The sequence below is a fragment of the Pelophylax lessonae genome (assembly GCF_965119305.1).
Source record: "Pelophylax lessonae genome assembly, chromosome: 12".
Classification (NCBI taxonomy): domain Eukaryota; kingdom Metazoa; phylum Chordata; class Amphibia; order Anura; family Ranidae; genus Pelophylax; species Pelophylax lessonae.
In genome coordinates, this window is record NC_138779.1 from 84,540,392 (window position 1) to 84,560,983 (window position 20,592).

At 42.6% G+C, this 20,592-nt stretch overlaps 1 protein-coding gene across 1 annotated transcript in view; it reads left to right on the forward strand.

The window, feature by feature from the left end:
- Positions 1-20,592, forward strand: part of CFAP74 (cilia and flagella associated protein 74) — a 385,998-nt gene that overhangs the window by 5,286 nt on the left and 360,120 nt on the right. The window contains exons 3-5 of the mRNA XM_082274200.1: positions 5,094-5,187; positions 8,433-8,576; positions 14,803-14,901. Of these exons, the coding sequence (XP_082130326.1) occupies positions 5,094-5,187; positions 8,433-8,576; positions 14,803-14,901 (337 nt within the window). The remainder of the gene's footprint in view (positions 1-5,093; positions 5,188-8,432; positions 8,577-14,802; positions 14,902-20,592) is intronic.

The window sequence follows — 20,592 nt, forward strand, 5'->3', positions numbered from 1 at the left end:
CTAAAGGGAGCCTCAAATGCGGCCCCTGACATCACCAAAGACCACACATAGGAGGGGATTTACTAAAGCTGGTGCACACAGAAACTGGTGCAGCTGTGCATAGCAACCAATCAGCTTCTAGGTTTTAGTCCCCGTTCACATCGGCGCAATTTGACATGCGATTGGCGTCAATCGGTGTGACGCCAACTTTCAGGCGCCACAACGATTTCCAAAAGTAGTTCCTGCACTACTTTTGGCGGCATGAACCCGCACAGATGTCATTCAAATCGCCCCCGAACTGGCACTAAAATGTGGGTTTGAAATTGCGCGAGCTCAGCTGAACTCGCACAATGTCAAACCTGCATTCAGTGTGAACGAGGGCTTATTGTCAGGACTTAATTAAACAAGCTAAAGTTAGAAGCTGATTGTGACTTTGCACAACTGCACTAGATTCTGTGTGCACCAGTTTTAGTAAATCTCCCCCGTAATGTTCAATATATGCAATGCTTGAGAGGACTGTCAGAAACTGCAGAGCTATTAGAGGAAATGAGGCCCAGAGAGTGGGGACATTCTACATTTTTGTCAGGGGATATGCTGCTAAGCACAATATGAAACTGGGAACATGTTACATGTGGCTAATACTGTTCAGTGCTATTACCCTAATCAATGTTCCCACTTGAAACTGCTGAGGTCCAAGGGCCACACATCAAATACCAAAGGGCCGCAGGTAGGACACCAGGTCCATAAGTGAAGAGACATAGGGGTTGAAAAAACTGAAGAGTGCAATATCTGGTGCAGTACTGCAAAGAAACCAATCAGCTTCCAATTTTTTTGTCAAAGCTTCATTGAAAAAGCTGAAATTAGAAGCTGATTAGCTACCATGCACAGGTGCACCAGATTTTATACTCTCTGGTTTTAGTAAACCAATCCCATCGTGATCTGTACAGATATACACACACCCTAAAGTAGCTTAGAAGAAACTTGAAGCTGGGCGTAATTCATCTCAGAAGAGGTCAAACTCTACTAGACCATCGGAGAGGTTGTATTAAAGTTGGATCTGCTTTTTTAGTTTTAACAAGAGTTAGGGTAGAGTTTCTTTTTTTTTTTTTTTTTATTATTTAAAAGTGGAATCTCTGGATTAACCTTGTGAGCATGTTGTTTTAGTATTTTCACGGTTAAGACGAAATGACTACAACATTTTTATTGCTCAGGCCCTTAATGCTTTTTTTTTCTACTGATAATGTATGTTAAAGCGGAGTTCCACCCAAACGTGGAACTTCTGCTTTAGGTGGTCCTAACCCCCTGACATGCCACATTTGGCATGTCATTTTTTGGGGGGGGGGGGGGGGAGCGGGTACCTAATTTAGACAGGTTCCCGCTCCCACTTCCGCTCGGAGCGCCGCGGCGCCCTGAGCGGAAGTTCTCCTCTCCCCCTCCCTCCCTGCAATCTTCTGGGACATGTTAGAGGTCCCAGAAGATTTCCGGCTAATCCCGACGCGTAGCGCAACTCGCGCATTTGCACAGTGCGTACCTGGCTGTGAAGCCGACAGCTGTCACAGCCGGGTGCCCACACCAGTGATGCCGGCACCGAAGAGCAGAGAGGGAGAAGAGCGAGGCTTCGGGCGGCCGCATCGCTGGACCGTTGGACAGGTGAGTGTGTGTTTAGGCTGGTACTCCGCTTTAACTATCGAAAATTAATTATTTAGTGGAAAAAATACCATGCTAAATTTATATAAAAAACGTAAAGCTATTCGCACTACAATTGACAAAACATTTTTGTGATCGCATAAATAATATAAAAGTGCAGCGCTGAAAAGTGCATTAAGTAGAGAAACGTATTGTATCTTAAATAGTGTATAACATAAACCTTGGATTGAGAGTAACTTGGTCTGAGAGTGTTTTGCAAGACAACCAACATTTTTTTCTATAAATTTTGACTTGATAAACAAGCAATGCCTTGATATACAAGTAGTGTCATGTCACAACTGAGTATAAAAGAGAAGAGAGGTGCCTCTAAATGTAGCAATATGGTTACATTTAATGAAGGTACAGCATTTATCAACTCACATGGTTGATGATTAAAACAGGAAGGCCCCTTTCACACGGGCTTTCCGATCTGACCCACCTGTCAGTTTTTCAGGCTGACCGGATCGGATGCTCCATGAAGCCCTATGGAGCAGCGAATGTCAGCGGAGACATCTCCTCTGACACCCGCTGCTATCCGATTCTGTCCATGAAATACGGACGGATGGAAACCCTATTTTCCATCCGTCTGGAGGATCAGATCGGATCGGATGAGAACGGACAGGCGGTCCGTTCTCATACGATCTCCCCATAGAGGAGAGCGGGGATCTGACAGCTCCATCTCTATACACAGAGCGGAGACGGAGCTGTCCTCTGCCTGCTCAGCGGGGATTGGCGGATCGATCCCCGCTGAGCAGAACGGACTCCGTCGGGTGCACCGCCCATGTGAAAGGAGCTGAACATCTAAGTATGCAGGCATCTGGGGTAAAGCTGCCACATGGACCGTCCTCTGCACCTCTATAGACGTCATACTTTCCACGCTGCGCTCCACGAGCGCTTCAAGCCTTTCAAATCGCTCTACTTCAGGGTAGTCTTCCCGGTCACGATTGCAGACTGACAGCAGTAAAAGCCGGCTTTGCGGAGGATGGTATTTGTGGATAGCTTTATCCCGGATGCCTGCATTCTTAGATGTGCCTCTTTTAATCATCAACCATGTGAGTTGCTAAATGTACCTTCTTCAAATGTAACCATATTGCTACACTTAGAGGTGCCTCTCTTCTCTGTTATACTCTGTAACTCCTGCTGGATTTTGCTCCTAATCCCCTCGTGGAGGCTGCCATTTGTGGATGGACATTTTATAATTACAGAAGCTTTCACATTGCTATAATCTTTTTCTATGGACTATAAACTGAAAGACTTATGAATAAATGGTTGTGGAACAAATGATCTGAGTTTCCATTATTTCTTATAGGGAGGTTTGCTTTGATATACGAGTGCTTTGGATTACAAGAATGTTTCTGGAATGAATTATGCTTGCAATCCAAGGTTTTACTGTACTTGAAAGTGCAATGTGTAAAAATAAACAGTACGTGATTGTTGTCCATATTTACATATAAGAGAAAGTCCAAAAAAGGAAAATATAGGAAGAATCCCAGTGCAACCAAGGTGATATAGGGTAGCAGTGTTCCTGTCCGTGTATCAATCACCCATGTGTGAAAATCCACCACAGAAGGGGATATTGTGCTTACCAGAACATGTGGACTCATGTAGCACTCAGTCAACAATGCTTATGTGATTCCAAAGTATGGAGTTTTAGAAGGCAGCTCTGAGGGTCTGACATCTTGGCCTCACAACAGGATCACCATTCACAGTGTTGTGTCTTACAAATCGTTGGATCATAGAAATAAAAAAAGCCTCCACATGGTGTAAAACCGTAACTGTAGATTTTTTTAAAAAAAGTAGAACACTTTCATCATATCCAAAGTAAAAACGCCTTGTTACAAGATCCAGCAGGGAACAGACTCATGGAATGCAATGGTCTGACTAGCGTTAAAACCCAATGCGTTTCGTCTCTTAAAACATCATCTGGGGTATGGACTTTTGAACAATTTTGTACTGTTTTATTTTTGCACATTGCACTGTAAAGTATATTATGTTATACACTATTTAAGATACAATAGGTTTCTCTACTTATTGCACTTTTCAGGGCTGCGCTTTTATATTATATATTGAAAATTAATAAAAAGATTAAATATAAAAGTGGAATTGGGTTTTAAAGCCACTTTTTGAGCAACTAAAAGGCAAATAAATGCAACCCAAAGACAAATATAGGCAAGTCAGAAGCACCTGAAAGCATCCTTCAGCACATTAAATTGATTCTAAAGGTTTGTTTAAAAAAAAATAAAAATAAACATGTCATACTTGCCTGCTTTGTACAATTGTTTTGTTCTTTTTCTTGAGTACCCCGCCAGAACTCCTCCCCCCTTGACCCTTGCCCCCATAGCAAGCCGCTTGCTATTGGGGCACTGGTGCGTGCTCACTCCGGATCCCCGCTCTATTTGTCCATAACACATAGAGCCGGTGCTCATCCTCGCCCCCCAACTCTCTCCTCGTTGGCTCACTGGGTGTGATTGACAGCAATGGGAGCTGCTGTGTCCCAGACAATGAGAAGAGAGAGACCTGGAACAGCCAAGGCTGAATAGAATGCATGAAGGTAAAAAAACCTTCAGCCTTTACAACCACTTTAAATCAGTTCTGTGTCTGATACCCATGTACCCTAAAAGAATAATTCCAGACATGTCTATATTATATATAGTTACATTGGTCCAGCTTGGACCAATGTAACTATGTATTGTATATACCATACCTGGCCGATGTCCCTGGTAGCTGGACATCACTGAAGTAGACACTGCTACTCCAGTGATCACCACATGCACCCGGGTCCCCTGCTTACTGAACACAGGAGGTCAGCTGCTCAGCACGGACACCATTCATAGAATGCTTTCCATTTTTTGCATGAATGCAAAGTGTTATTTGTTTGGATGAGGCAGAGAGGTGAGACGTGATGTCAAACTCTCCACCTAGTCCAATTAAAGAATACTTTGCATTCATTCAGAAGATGGTAAATATTCTCAGAATGGCACCTGTGCTGAGCAGCCGACCTCCTGTGTTCACAATGCATCAGGCAGGCTGCTCAGCACAGGACTCGGAAGCAAGTAGACATCACTGGAGTAGCCGTTTCTGTTTCAATGATTTCCAGCTTCCAGGGACATCAGCCAGGTAAGAAATAATCATGGTTGCATTGGTCTACCTGTAACTATGTAAAAATAAACCATGCTTGGAACTCTTCTTTAATTTAGCTGTGTTATTATTAGAGTTTCTGGAGAAAATGCTGCTCTGCAGAGACGCTGTCACTTTGTCCTGCCTAGGCAAGGTGACAGTGTCTCTTTTAATGATAAAAATAAAATGTGAGTAAACTGCAAATATGGAGTTTTACTACAAGGTTTTTCTGTTTTCTATGTGTATTTAATGTACAATTGCCTTAGTGTATCGATGCATCCAGTGCTTCTTGTTTTTTTTGCCTTTATAAGATGATGAATTTCCATATGGAGACACAGCAGACAATCTCCAGGATGATGTCGTCCTTGATGAAACAAATGACAGTTTTGATTCTGACTCTGACTGGTAAGCACAGTATGTGACATCTGCCTGGCACACACAGTCTCTGCTTGTCATGTCTTGGAGGATTGGGCTCTGTTGGCTGTGTTTTCAGCCTAGGTTTATGAAGCACACAGAAAAACAAAATGCATGCAATAACCATTTGGTCTGCGCTCAGTGCTGTTTTTATGTGTTCTTCAGAGTAATATTCTAAACTGAGATGAGCCTGAATCTCCATAACTGCCTGTTCCGAGCAGAAGCATGTTTATTTATTGATTGTAAGAGAATAAAAAAGATAGAAAGTGTTTTTTTTGCTTGAACTGCTCTGTGTGAGACAGATTATTCTTAAAGATTACAAGATAAGGTCTAGCAAGGACAACAGCTCAATTAAAAGTCCATCATGTTGGAATAAATAAATAATGGAAAAAAAGCTTTTTACAAACGACTGACAAAAAAAAATCCTAGTATAATAATATCTTTTAGCTCAGTCTGTTTATATTGTATATTCTGCATCCCTTTATTTAAAGTGATTGTAAAGTCAGAAGGTTTTTTATCCTAATGCATTTTATGCATTAGGATAAAAAACCTTCTGTGTGCAGCAGTTCCCCTCAGCCCCCTTATACTTACGTGAGCCAATCTTTATCCAGCGATGTTGCAGGAGTGTCTCAGCTGCCTGAGACTCTCCCTCCTCATTGGCTAAGACGGCAGCAAGGCGCCATTGGCTCCTGCTGCTGTCATTTAAATTCAGTGAGCCAATAAGGAGAGAGAGGAGGCGGGGCGGGTCACGGCTCCGTGTCTGAGTAGACACAGGGAGCTTTGGCTCGACTCGGGTGCCCCCATAGCAAGCAGCTTGCTGAGGGGGCACTCAACAGGAGGGAGGGACCAGGAACACCAAAAAGGGACCCGAAAAGAGAAGGATCCTGGCTACTCTGTGCAAAACCAACTGCACAGAGAAGGTAAGTATAACATGTTTGTTATTTCTAACCAAAAAAAAAAGATTTTACAATTATTTTAAAGAAAACTTGATTTTAAAGCGGAGTTCCACCCTGGAATTTTTTTTTTTTTTAAAAAATACCCCCGGGACAGTCAGGGCTAGTGCATTCCACAATGGCTAGCCTCTGATCTGTCCCGGGTTGCACTTACCTGTTAGGACAAATACTTACCTTGAAAACATCTTGTCCAGCGCTGCCATCTCAGATGTGGGCAGCTTGAAGCCAGCGAGATCCTCTTCGGCGTCCTCTTCCGCCTTCTTCGGTCCCACGATGCCCTGCGCCGGCCCCGACGTCACTTCCGGGTCGCGCGCGTCATCCCTCCACAGCTTCTGGGCATGCCCAGAAGCTGTTTAGAAGGGGATGACGCGCGCGCCCTGGAACTGACGTCGGGGCCGGTGCAGGCGCAATGATTCCTGGGAGCGATGACGTTCAGCTCCCAGGAATCATTGCAGAGCCAGGAAGTGACGACGGGCCGCGGCCGAGGAAGGAGGAAGAAGGAAGGTAAGTATATTTTCTTCGCTACGAGGTAAGTAAAAAAAAAAAAATGCGATTATCCATTTCTTTTTCAGGTGACCCGGAGCGAGAAGATGGAGGTAAGTATAAAATTAGGGTGGAACTCCACTTTAACTTTTGAAGACTTGTGACTCATGACTGAGTTTCTGCAATAATCTGAATAATCAGTTTTAATTTTCAGTTTAAATCAGATGTTCAAATGTTACTGTTTGTTTATCTTAAGAAAGCAGCCACAGCCAGAATAGAAATGCCTGTCCTCTGCCACCAATCTGCAGAGAGGGACCTCTGCTCTCTGTGTGGAAGAAGTGGTCTTCCTGCACATGCTCATCACTCCTTATGTCAAGTCGGAGCTAGAGCTTTCCAATCAGCAAGTAGTATATGCTTTGTTGATTGCAAAACTGTGGATCTGACTCAGCAAGGGGGTGTGATGGACTTCTACGGTGAGACCACTGCTTCCACACAGCGAGTAAAGGTCCATTTATACAACATGATGGAAGGGAACAGGCTTTTCTTACAGGATGTGGCTGCTTTCTAAAGAAAAGGCACTGTTAGGGCCAGTTCACACCACATGCAGTCCAGTGCAGTTTTTCTACATCAAAAATGCATGGTTAGTAGGTTATATAGTTTTTATTTGCATAGTTCACTCCATTGCAGTCAGTTCTAGTCCGTTCCAGTTCCAGAAAAAAAAGTAGAACATGCTGCATTTTTTTCTGCTCTGGACTGTACTGCATAAAAAATGCAGCAGAACGCACCTAAATGCACTGGAACACACATATCCTTACTTTAGGTTAAGAAAAAGGGGGGGGGAATGCACTGGACCGCATCAAAAACGCATTGAAAACGCATCAAAAACACACATGCTGAAAAACATCCGTAACACTTCCTGACGGCGTTTCTTTCTATGGTTTGGACTGGACCTAAGACTTTTTACACCTTTTTGTTTTGGTGTACCTTGAAGGTATTTGGCCGATTTAAACTGAAAGTTCAGTTGGGCTTTAAATTACTACCACTATGGACACTTTCATATAAAAATAAAACATTGTATATATATATGTCCCACTATCTAGTTTAACTTTTTTTTTTAATCTTAGCCTTTATTGCCAGGGTGAGAGGTCAGCTAAGATTGACAGTTGCTGCTGTTGCAGGCAAGCATTACTTTTAAAGGAACAACTTCTCTAGTTTAGCGGCAGGTGTGTTTTTTATTTGTTTTTTTACCAATGTTTGTGCTGTTAGTCTTTCTTAGTGCATGCACAGTAGCGCATGCTTCTTATGTGGTTCCATCTTCTGGCCTCCTATGTCAGTACAGGACACAATAGTGACTAAGGAGCTGCTGGATGAGACCACTGCACAAAGCGGGGGGCCAAGCATTCAGCACACCTTGAAGAGTGTTAGATCCTCAAACATCCACTGTCAGTGGCAGCTTTGTATGTCTTTTTAACAGGGTATTGTTAAAAAATGTTTTTACAGAGGCAGGTTGAAGCATACACAATTCAAGATATAGAAATCCTATTAAATGCCCTGCACTGGAACACATTGATACAGGCATGCTTCTTTAAAATCAATTGCTACAGATTGCAAAAATAAAATGCAAATGTTAGTTTAGAAAAGAGATGAAAAGGATGTCAGCAGGTCCTAAACTAGAAAAAGGCAGTACTAGGCTTTGGGGTTCAGAAAAAGGAACTTCTGCTGTATTTGTGCAATGATTTAAACTGACATTGCTTTTCTGATAAATTACTGTTTTAAAGTGTGAATTTTCGTTTCTTTCAGGTCCAGTGAACAGCACACAGATCGATATGAGATAGTTAAAGGTTCCAGCTATCTCGATAAGGTTCAGATGTTCCGACTTTGCAAAAAACTGAAGCAGCTGGACAGTTTCCAACAGGATAAAGAATTAATGCTTCAGAAAATCAGGTATTTTTTCTTTTTTTTAACAGACTACGTTTGCAAGATATTTAGTCTAGCAGAGGTTAATATACAGTACATCATGAGCTTCCTTAGGCAGCGGCTCTGCAACTGCTGAAATTAAAGTAAAGAAACTGAACTTCAGTGTCTTGTGTATTTATTCTTGTTAAATGTTAACATCAACATTTTTGGTAGAGAATGTAATTGCATTGAGTCTAATTATAATGATTGACATAGCTAACCAAAGCACTAAGTGCAATTATTTAAAAAAATACAGATTTTCTGAACAGCGAAGTTTTGGTCTGGGACTAGAGTTGGGCAAACAGTTTGAGCTGAGCAAAAGTTTGGCCCAAATATTGCCTGTTCACCTGCTCGGCGAACACCTGAACTTACAGGGCGCTTGGCAGGATGTGCATTTTAGGGCCCTGATTGGCAGAAGCAATGCACCTGACTGGTGGTCAGGTGCAGGGCTTTGCCCAATCAGGGTACAGAGCACCGTCGGAGCCATGATTGAACAAATTTATGATGACTTTGCCCAGTCCTGGCTCAGTGCTCATAGTCCCACCCCACACTATGAAATGTTCCTTCCTTCCTACAGAACCTTTTGCAGTGTGTTGTTGGATTTATATTTGTTGTTGTGTTGTTGGATTTTGTATTTGGATAATGCAGGGTTTAGTTTGCTACTAGCAATTTAGTGTATTATTGTGACTCAGAATGTAGAGTGTTAGTGTAGTGTAAGAATAGTGTTTCAGTATAGTGTGTGTTAGTTTAGTGTAGTGTGTCAGTATAGAGTAAGTATAGTGTGTCAGTGTAGTGTGTTATTGTAGTGCAGTGTTTAACACATAATTACATAACGTACAGTGCTGTATACCCTTTTTTTTCATGTCCTCTGCCTGCTCTCTTTTTTTTTTTTTTAATTGTCAGACGCAGTTTTTCTGACTGTGATCCTGGTGTTCCCCCTTTTTATCATTTTATTTATTTATGTAGTGTTTACATTTCTGTGAGCGACAGTCCTCAATTTAAAGTGCACCAAACTACACTTTTCATTTAATAAAGTGCATCCAGCTACACATATCCCAAACTCAAAAAATGTGGTTAATAAGCCCTCCCCCCATCATGTCTGGCAGGCCAACAAGGAGAGGCAGACGTTCCCATGGCACTATGAGGGGGCCAGCAGTGTCTGCATCCACAGGCATAGGTGGATGTCATCCGTCCTCAGGCAGGGCATGTTTGTCCCTGTTTAGTGATGTTGCCCAGGCTATCTAGCCACAGCAGGATGGTGGACCGGCTTACTAAACCATCCTCATCCTCTATGACCCAAGCTGACACTTGTGGGCAGTCTGCCGCAGCTGCCAGATCAGCTTTTTCTGTCTCCTTGTCCACAGCTACTCCAGTCATAGCCCCAGTACCATGCATGGAGGAGTTGGCTGAATTATTTGAACACAGGGTCAGCCAATTGCTTACTGAGGATGCACAGGCATTACTTGATTCTGGTTTTGGTTCTGAGCTAGAGGAAGGGAGGAACATGAGTCTACAGAGAGGAGAGAACACTGATAAACAACAAATTGGCAGTCATGTTCCCCCAGCGGCAGCATATTGGCAAGTTGGCTGCAGTGATAATGAGGATGGGAAGGATGATGATGATGAGTTCACTGATGCAACTTGGATGCCAAATAGGGCAGAGGAGAAAAGTGAGGGCGAGACACAACCCCAATGAGGCAGGATGTACTCCAGAGGCAGCTATCATGGAAGAGTAGAGAGCAGCCATCATATTGCATCAGATTGTGGAGCTGCTATTTCCCGGCCCACTTCCCACAGCTCAGCTGTGTGGGCCTTTAGCATATGTGCAGCCGATCCCACTGTTGCAGTTTGCAATCTCTGCCACAAGCAGATAAAGCGTGGCAAAAACACCGGCCATTTGGGTACCACATGCTTGACAAGGCGTTTAACCTCCCACCATTCAGCCCGTTGCCAAGAGCACTTGCAAGCCAAACAAAAGGGACATGATTCTTTTCCTCTTCACTCCTCACCTTTCATGTCTACCCCCACTATTTCTCTTGACCTCTCAGCAGACTCCACTGACAGGCATGATGGTATAGTAAAGGTCCTTGCAATACATAAAAAAAAAAGAAATATTTCACTCCCTGCCAACCACGTGCCCAGCATCTAAATTCCAGCTTGCCCAAATTGCTGGCTTTACAACTCCTGCCTTTCTGTCTGGTGGATTTAGCCCTCTTCTGTGAATTTGCAGAATGTGCTCCCAGGACAGGTTCCCTGTCACTATTTCTTTACTTGTAAGCAGGGCTTTTTTTCAGCAGGAACGCGGGGGGACGCAGTTCCGGCACCTCCAGGCACAGAATATATGTAACGGCAAGAGGTGCTGGGGTGTGATGGAGGGTCTACTGATGCTAGCTACTGGGATATCTATTGTTGCTGGAGGGGATCTATTTTTGTGTGGCAATCTATTGTTGCTGATGATAGGGGATCTTTAGTTACTGGGGGGTCAATTGTTGCTGGAAGGGATCTGCTGTTTAGGGATGGGGTCTACTGTTGCTTTCTGCTGGAGAGTCTATTGGTGCTGACTGCTGGGAGATCTGTTGTTGCTGCTGGGGGTCTACTGTTGCTGAAGGAGGAGGGATCTATTGCTGCCGGTTGTGGGGGATCTATTTTATTTCTTTTCTTGTTATCATTACCAAATTCCATACAAATTACTTAGCGCTAAAAAATTATACTTGGCACTCCATTCTCTAAAAGAGGCCATACTAGGAGCTGGGTAGGGTCGGTGCTCAGAGGTGGGTAGGGGCGGAACCAAGGGTCAGTGCTCAAAGCTAGGGGACGGAGACATGAAGTGGCTTAGAAGGGGATGGGGGGGGGGGTTCCTGCACCTATTCTCTGAAAAAAAGCCCTGCTTGTAAGACTATTCCAGCTCTGTACCATCATGTGGAAGGCAATGTTTTAGCATGGCAAGGCAGTCAGCAGCAAGGTCCCCATTAATGCTGACACATGGTCCAGCAAGCATGGTCAGGGATGATATATTTTATATATTTTGTTCACAGCACACTGGGTAACTCTGCTTGCAACTACGAAGGATGCAGGACAGGGCTCAGTGCTGGAGCTTGTTTTGCCACCACACCTCCATACAGCTGTTGATGATGCGAGATCTGTCAGCTCCACCTGCTCTTCCATGCCCTCCTCTGCTGTATTGTCCTATGAACCACCAGTACCCCCTAAGCGTTCAAGGTGCTATTCAATGAGTCAGGCTAAAAGATGCCATGCAGTGCTTAAGCTGGTCTGTCTAGGGGACAGGAGCCACACCAGAACAGAGATTCATTCAGCTCGGCAGGGGCAGGCCCAGAGGTGGTTCACGCTACGAAAGCTTGAGCCAGGAATAGTTGTGTGTGATAATGGCACTAACCTTCTGTTCGCTCTTCGACAAGAAAAGCTGACACATGTACCATGCCTGGAACATGTCCACAACTTGTTGGTGCAGCGTTTCTTAAACAGGAAGTCAGGGTTGAAAGATCTTCTAAGGCAGACTAGAAGAGTCTTTAGCCATACACAGCCAGTGTTTGTTTGGCTGAAATTCAGCGGGAGTTCCACCTGCCCATAAACCGCTTAATTTGTGACATGCCTACCAAGTGGAACTCAACTTTGGCAGTGCTGCAGTGGCCGCACATGCATCAGAGGACCATCCACGCGTATCTGTGTAAGTATGGCACAAGGACAGGCTCAGGGGAGCTCTTTTTTTTTTTTCTCCACGCCATTATCTGCTGATAAAGAATGCATTTACTGTACTGTAACCATTTGAGGAGGTGACACTAATGGTGAGCTATGACAATGCATGTATCAGTAACACAATCCCTCTTGTGTTCCTGCTGGAGCATGTTGAAGCAGACAGCCCTGGGCGCCAAGGACTAAAAAAATGTTGAAATGCATCGCTTAATCGGCCGCCTAAGTGATGCATTTTAACATTTTTTCAGTCCTCGGCGCCCGAGGCTATCAGCTTTATCATTGGCAGCGCCTGCATCATATAGTGGAAGATTATCTAGGGGCGGAAACCAACATAGAGAGCTTTCCAGTAGACGATCCACTGGGTTACTGGGTAATGAGAATAGACCACTGGCCAGAACTTGACCATTATGCAATTGAACTGCTAGGCTGCCCTGCATCCAGCGTGCTTTTAGAACAGGCATTCAGTGCTACTGGAGGTTTTTTGACAGATAAAAGTGCGCTTCTGTCCACAGACTTCATTGACCAGCTGACATTTGTCAAAATTAATTAGTCCTGGATTAGCAGCAGTTATCAAGCACATGATGCTGATGTCACTGATTAAGTGTTTTTGGGATCTTGAATCTCTGCAAGACTGTCTAGTCTGCCTAGGTTTGTGGGTGTTTATTTTTTCCTTGAAATAATTTTTTGGTATAGGTTTCATGGTCACAATTAATACCCAAGGACCAGATTTTCTACAGCTGTTTGACAGATGCATATCATTTCAGTTTTTTACAGCAAGGCCAATTCATGCTTTAATCAAGAGTACCTCTACAGGGTTTATGGTGTGAAGGCACCACTAACACCCAAAAAACAATTTTTCCACAGCTGTTTGACCAGGGCATACATTTTCAATTTTTAACAGCAAAGCCAATTCTGTTTTTTTTTTTTTTTTTTACGAGTACCTCTTTAGGGTTATGGTGTGAAGGCACCACCATACCCAAAGACCATTTTTTCCTGCACTTGTTACTTCTATCCAAAGTCTGCAAAAAAAGACACCAGATTTTATAGAAACATTTTTTTAATCTTGGCATGAGCGTACTATAATTTTGCTATTTCACATAAGGCTTGATTACTGTGGTGCAAAACTTTGTTATTTCCATCTAAAGTTCCATCTTTTTCCAAGTGCACTAAATTGTGGCCTAATCATACAGAATAGCTCCCCAAGCTTTTTTACAACAAACATATTATACTTATCTACCCTGTGCAGTTGGTTTTGCGCAGGGCAGCCCAGATCCTCCTCTTCTCGGGTCCCTCATTGCTGCTCCTGGCCCCTCCCTCCTATCAAGTGCCCCACAGCAAGCAGCTTGCTATGGGGCACTCGAGCCAAGCTGCAACTCTGTGCGTTCATTCAGAAATGGAGCTGTGGAACGCCTGTCCGTTCTCATACGATCCCATCCGATCCGCTGGACGGATGGAAAATAGGGTTTCCATCCGTCCGGATTTCACGGACAGGATCAGAAGCGGAGGTGTCTCTCCTCTGCTGCCCCATAGGGATGCATGGAGCATCTGATCAGGTCCGCCTGAAAAACTGACAGGCGGATCTGATCGAATCGCCCGTGTGAAAGGACCCTTAGGAGACCCCAGGCACTATATTTATAGGAATTTTTATTGTTTCACTTTAAACATCATTAAAATCACTGCTCCTTCAAAAACAATCTTTTTTAAAAACTTTTTTTGCATTGATACATATCCCCCTGGGCAGTACCCTGGCCCCCCATAACCTTTTTAGGGTGATTAACCCCCATATAAGCCTTCAAAATGGGGACTTTTTATTTTCAAGTTCAGGTCCCATAGACTCGGCTCGGCTTTGAACGTTTGCGATGTTCTACAGTTCTGGCTTGAACTGAACCGGTGGATGTTCGGCCTAACTCTATCTGGGACCAGAGTAAGGCTTGGATCGAAGGATTTTTAATATAAGAAATTAGGAAGCTACTTAAATGAGTAGTGAAACATCTTCAACATTACAGAATAAGTCCTATTGAATGTGAATAACTGCTACTATCTAGTTCCCAATTACCTAACTGGAGCATTGTAACGTGGCCTCAATTCTCTGAGAACAGTTTGATCTGTAAGCATAAATGTTGGGAAAGATCTTTTATAACAGTCTTAGGCACCAACATGCATCAGTTTTAACAAAGCATGCTAAGAGGAAAGCAAGCAGACAAATCCCTCCGGTTCTATGTATGTCACAGGAAATCAAAGTCATTGGACAGAATTTTTTAATCTATCTGATTTAATATTCTGCATGAGATTAGAAAACTGGGATCTTCTGCTCATAGACCCAAGATTATTGCCAATTGTGGTCTAAATGTGTGAGATCATATAACATTTGTTTGCCATCCGCAGTATAAGTATTTTTTAAAATTAATTATAGCAAGACTAGAATGTATTATTCTTTTGCATGATTACATTGGCATGAATGAGGTATATCAATCTTAAGTATATGTTTGTTCTTTTGTTTCAGGGAGGAGCTCAGAGCATGCCAAGAGAGGATTGAATCTTTAAAGCAACAGAGATCCAATGTGGAAATGGAGATTCAGAGGGAACAACAGGCTAATAACATGTAAACAGATGCTGTATGCGAGGACTACAGATTGTGTAAACAGGCAGTGCAGTGGTGTTCAACTCGATAATTATAGAGCTCCTCAAGCAGGACACCTGACATTTTCAAAGGGCTGCACAATGGCAGCGCATTTTGGTCCATTGAGGTGCATTGCATCAAGTTAGAAAGCACATTCAAAATGAATGGCCTTTACCCCACCTCAGTGCACAAAACTTTCAGTCCTGCTGCATTTTTTTTCAGTGTATTTCAATGTACACTGAAGAAGCTGGCATACAATAACCCTAGTATTGGTGTAATTGGCAGTAATAATAACCCTCATCAGTGGTGTCAGTAAGATCAATAATAACCCTCTACATTGGTGTCAGTAGACACAATATTAACCCTCAATTATTGGTGTCACTTGACACAATAAAAACCCCCAGCCTTTATGTCAGTCAGTGCAATAATAACCGTCAAGCATTGGTGTTAGTGGATGCAAAAATAACCCTCAACATTGTTGTTAGTGGGTGCGATAGCAACCCCCAATATTGGTGTCAGTGAGTTCAGTAATTACTCCCAACATTGATGTTACTGAATTCATTAATAACCAATAATATTATTGGTGCTAGTGAGTGCAATAATTACCCTCAATATTGGTTCCAGTGGGCACAGTAATAACCCCCAACATTAGTGCCAGTGAGTGCATTATTTATTTCCAATATTGGTGTCAGTAAGTGCAGTAATAACCCTCAAAATTGGTGTGAGTGGATGCAATAATAAACTCTAGCACTAGTGTCAGGGAACACAATAATAACACGCAACATTGGTGACAGTGGCTGCAATAATATCCCCCAGCACTGGTACTATTTACCCCCCCTTTTTCCCCCACATTGGTGGTCACTTGCAGTGAACCTCACAGAGACTGCTTTCTTAACTACAGAGGTGCTAAGAGGAGGAGTATTAGGAGGCAGAGTCAGTACAGGAATCACTGCTTGCAGGCAGTAAGGTATCATGGGGTATATAGTCCTTAGAAACTGAAATTAAGCAGCAAAATGCAGGGAATCCAGAAAGTTTTGGAAAGAGATGGATAGCAAACAAGCAGAACTCACAACATGAAAGGAGATTTATAAAGTAAGCCTATATTGGAGTCTCAGAAAAAAAAAATACTTTTTGTACTATTACAATACTGATGTTATAAAATGAAGGTGTATGCTGTGACCATAGATTTCCTTTAACCACTTGCCGTCAGCTTACTGTATATTTACGTCCGCAGAGTGGCTCTCCCAGGCAAAATCACGTTATTAACCGTCATCTGCCTGGGAGGAGCTAGGGGACGAGCGCGCCGGCGGCGCCACGCTCCCGCCCCTGATCATCAGCGGGGAGGCTGGCACGTGTGTCAGGCGGCTCCGATTGCTGCCTGACACCCTCGATCTCTCCCCGCTGAGAGAAACGGATGGCTGATGTAAACACAGCCATCCGTTCTTCTGCCTGCAATGATCACAGAGCCCATGTGATCTGCTATATAGGATCGCATGTCTCTGTGATCATTTCAAAAGCCCAACCCCCCCCCCCCCCCCACAGTTAGAATCACTCCCCTAGGCTTACATTTAACCCCTTGATCACCAACCGTATAAACCTCTTCCCTGCCAGTGTCACTATTACAGTAACAGTGCATATTTTTAGCACTGATTACTGTAGTAATGTCACTGGTACTCCCAAAAGCGTCACAAAAATGTCAGTCAGGGGTCCGATCTGTCCGCCACAATGTCGCAGTCCCGAACAAAATCGCACATCGCTGCCATTACTAGTAAAAAAATAAAAAAAAAAAACAATAAAAATGACATAAATCTTTCCCATAGTTAGTAGACGCAATAACTTGTGCAAACCAATCAAAATACGCTTATTGTGTTCTTTTTTTTTTTTTTTACCAAAAATATGTAGCAGAAAACAAATTGGCCTAAAATGTTAAAAAATTTTGATTTTTAAATTTTGTTTTTTGGGAATGTCATATAAAAGAATGTAAAAAAATATTGTTTTTTTGTTCAAAATTGTCGATTTTTTTGTTTATAACGCAAAAAAAACAAAAATCGCACAAGTGATCAAATACCACCAAAAGAAAGCTCTATTTGTGGGAAAAAAAGGACGTCAATTTTATTTGGGTACAGCATCGCACGACCACGCAATTGTCTGTTAAAGTAACGCAGTGCCGAATCGCAAAATAGGGCCTGGTCATTAGGCAGGAAAATCTTCCGGTCCAGAAGTGGTTAAGCCCTAAATCAGTTCACTAGCTGAGAAATCTTGAGCAGTAATTATGTGTAGTAACTATCTCATTGATCTCTCATACCTTTCTTATGTACAAAAGCACCAGAGCCTTCCAACACATCTCCTGCCTGCTGTAAAATAAAGCCATGTGCTGTTTTGTAAAAGGATGTCCATTGTCAAAAGCTGACATCAAAGGCTGATGATTCTGCTTAATTTCTTTGCAAGGGGGTGACAGCGTCAAGCATTCCTATTGAGTATTCGATAGAATATCAGATAGTAAAGGGGACAAATAGCAGTATTCACAAATCAATACGTTTGTTGTTTTATCAAGACAAGGGGTCACTTGTTGCCTTGAACACATCACATACTCACATATGTACTGTCACAGAAATAAGGGGGGTGGCTGCATGAAGTGCTCAACAGTCGTTTGTAGGGAAGACAGATCTTAAATATAGATGAGAAAGGAGTCGCGCTTAGTAGAACAGTCAATAAATCCCATAGAAGAAGAGCAGCAATGACTGGGAATCACATCACAGCCACATTCAGCCTTGATGGGTATACAGTTCATGAGAATGCAAGGTAAATTTCACCCAGGTGTATATTGCAGACAGACGCTTGTGAAACCCTTCACCACATATAGCCTCTTACCAGAGAGAGACGGGGCATACACGGTAAGTAGTTAGAGGACTACTTCGCCTGTATCCAGCAAGTCAGCTCCGGTACGAATCCAATCATCCGGTGTTCACCAATGTAAAGGATGTGCTGACACTTTAAGGACCCGCTCTCAGAGTGTAATGTGGAAAAAGACAAAAGCGGCCCATAGCGTGATACTGTCTAGGTATTTTATTTGGTAGAAAAAGGTATTGCACTCACCCAAATACAATAACATCAAGCCTCTAGCCACATCATGGGCAGTAGAACGGTGCAGGGTACTTACGGGTTCCGGGTATGACGGAGTGACGCTCGTTCCGCTCCTCCCCGAAGCTTTTCGTCGGATGGACGTTCTCAAGGGGGCGTAGATCTTAAATATACAAATTCTAATGTCGGGTGGTACGCTGTTCTATTGATTAACACAATGTGTACCTATCATAAACACATAAATGTTAATATAAAGTGTATAGTATTAAGCAAACAAAAATTCATAAACGAAATCCATATAAAAAACCAATATGAAGAAAATTCATAAACAAAGTCCATATACAAAAAACGTTCCATCAAAGATCAATAACGCTGATGCAAGCAGTGCACCGTGAATCAGTGAAGAATAAACGGTGGTGATAAAGTAAAAAAAATTGAGGTTAAATATATGTGAAAAATTGACAAAAAAAAATGTTTTTACTTTTCCTAGTGAACAAGATATTAAAATCGTGAGTCACTCATACGTGCACTGCTTCTCCTTATGAAATGAAAAACTTCAGTGCTCAGTAATAAATATTGCCCTTGGTCCATCCACCTGCCATCCACCTTTGAGTGCAACGTGAGCTCACCTGTAGCACATTGATATCTCGCAGTATAAACAGCCACTCACAAAGGAGAGTCCGAAATCTTCCCTTGAATCCTCCTCTACCCAGGATGGTTAAACTCCATGGTTTATAAATAAACAGAATGATTTAATTGTGCAGTACGTTTTTAATCACATACATTATTAAAAAAAAATTTCATATGGATTCCGTTTATAAATTTTTGTTTGCTTAAGACCACACACTTTATATTAACACGTGTTTATGAAAGGTACACATTGTTTTAATCAATAGAACAGTGCACCACCCCACATTAGAATTATTATGTTTTCAAGAATTTGAGCACTTGATTTGGTGGTAGTAGCAGTTCACCACACACCTTTCAATTGTTTAGTTTAATAGCTAGTTAGCTTGTTATAGCAGCGCACCAGTGCCCCTGATTATTACAGATCTCAAATATGCTTATGAAATGTGTCTGCCCATGGCCAGTAAATTCAGAATAAATACAGTGTTAAACATGTGTTGTAGTCATGGCTCCTCCGTAACAAACAGATGCTACAGGTGATGAAAGATCTCCCTGAAGTCCTGGGTTATAACACATATTTAGCCTCAGCATCTGCTTTATCTTGTCGGAATAGGGCGCTCTGGAGGTAAGATGCAGCTTTGTACAATATACTGCTAGGGATACACTACAATCTGTTACTGTACATGTTAGACGATGTTTGTTGCATACGTCTATTGAATTATAAAACTCAATAGTAATTTTAGTTCATGCAAAACCAAGATACTGTTTGTATTCTACTTCAATTATGTGTTTATTCAGGGCTTGCAAACTACATAATAACTATATAGTACACAGGATGACAGTTAACACATTACATTATATACTGTATATTCAGAAAAAAACACTATTTCTAAGCACTGGGGGGGGAATTTACTAAAGCAGACAGAATCTGGAGCAGCTGTGAATGGTGACCAATCAACATCTAGCTTCAGCTTGTTCAGTTAAGCTTTAAAAATGAAAACTAAAAGCTGATTTGTAATAATGCACAGTTGCTCCAGATTTTGTCTGTTCCAGTCTTTGTAAATTACCCTTATTCTGTTGTGTTAAATAGTAAGAAGACAATGCCAGCCAGAAATGGGCATGTTCAATAATCTCAATCTTTATTGTTTGAAAGAGAAGTATGACCAAAGATTTTTTTAGTCCTGCTACTCTTCTGGTCACTGGAGTGCAGTTACTTTTGGGCTCCTGTGACCCAGAGTCTGCATTATTGCCGCTGTCAGCTAATGTCACAGAGCCATTCCAGGCCCTCCAAGGATCCCGACCATATTGTCAGGATCCACCCTGCTGCCTGATTGACAGCTGGCTCCAACGCTTGTCAACTTTTTCAAGCTTAAGCCCTGTATACATGGGCCAAATATCGGGCAGTATTGGCCGGTTCAATAGAAACCAGACGACATTTGGCCGTGTGTACTGCAGCCGGTCCGACAGATGCCGGCTGAACATCCAGCTTCTGTCTAAGGGACATGACCGAAAAAGGTCTTCTGATCGGCATCCTATCAGCGCTCTCAGTCAATGCCTGAAAGTGCTGATCAGTGTGTTCTAGCGGGGGTCATCCCCCTGTCAGAACACAATAGCTTAGTGGGGAAATTGCTATACTAACATGAGATCTTTAGTACAGGATCTCCTCCCAAGCTCTTCAGTTTTTTTTCGTTCAGCCTGCTGGGTTAAATGAAAAAAAAACTGATAGTGTGTACTAGGCTTTATAGCCGACATGGGACAGCTTCAGCATTACACCAATGCTGCAAAATAGAGATTACTAGGTATCATGGTTTTTTTCCCCCCATGTGGAGATACATTGCACGGGCATGGTTCACAGTCATCAATATCCAAAGGTTGGTCCAGAGTAATAGTTTTCAGCTGGCATTAGAGCAAGTGCAGGTAGACAGAGAGTTGCTAAAAGAGGCTGAAAGAGATCAGCAGTAGATA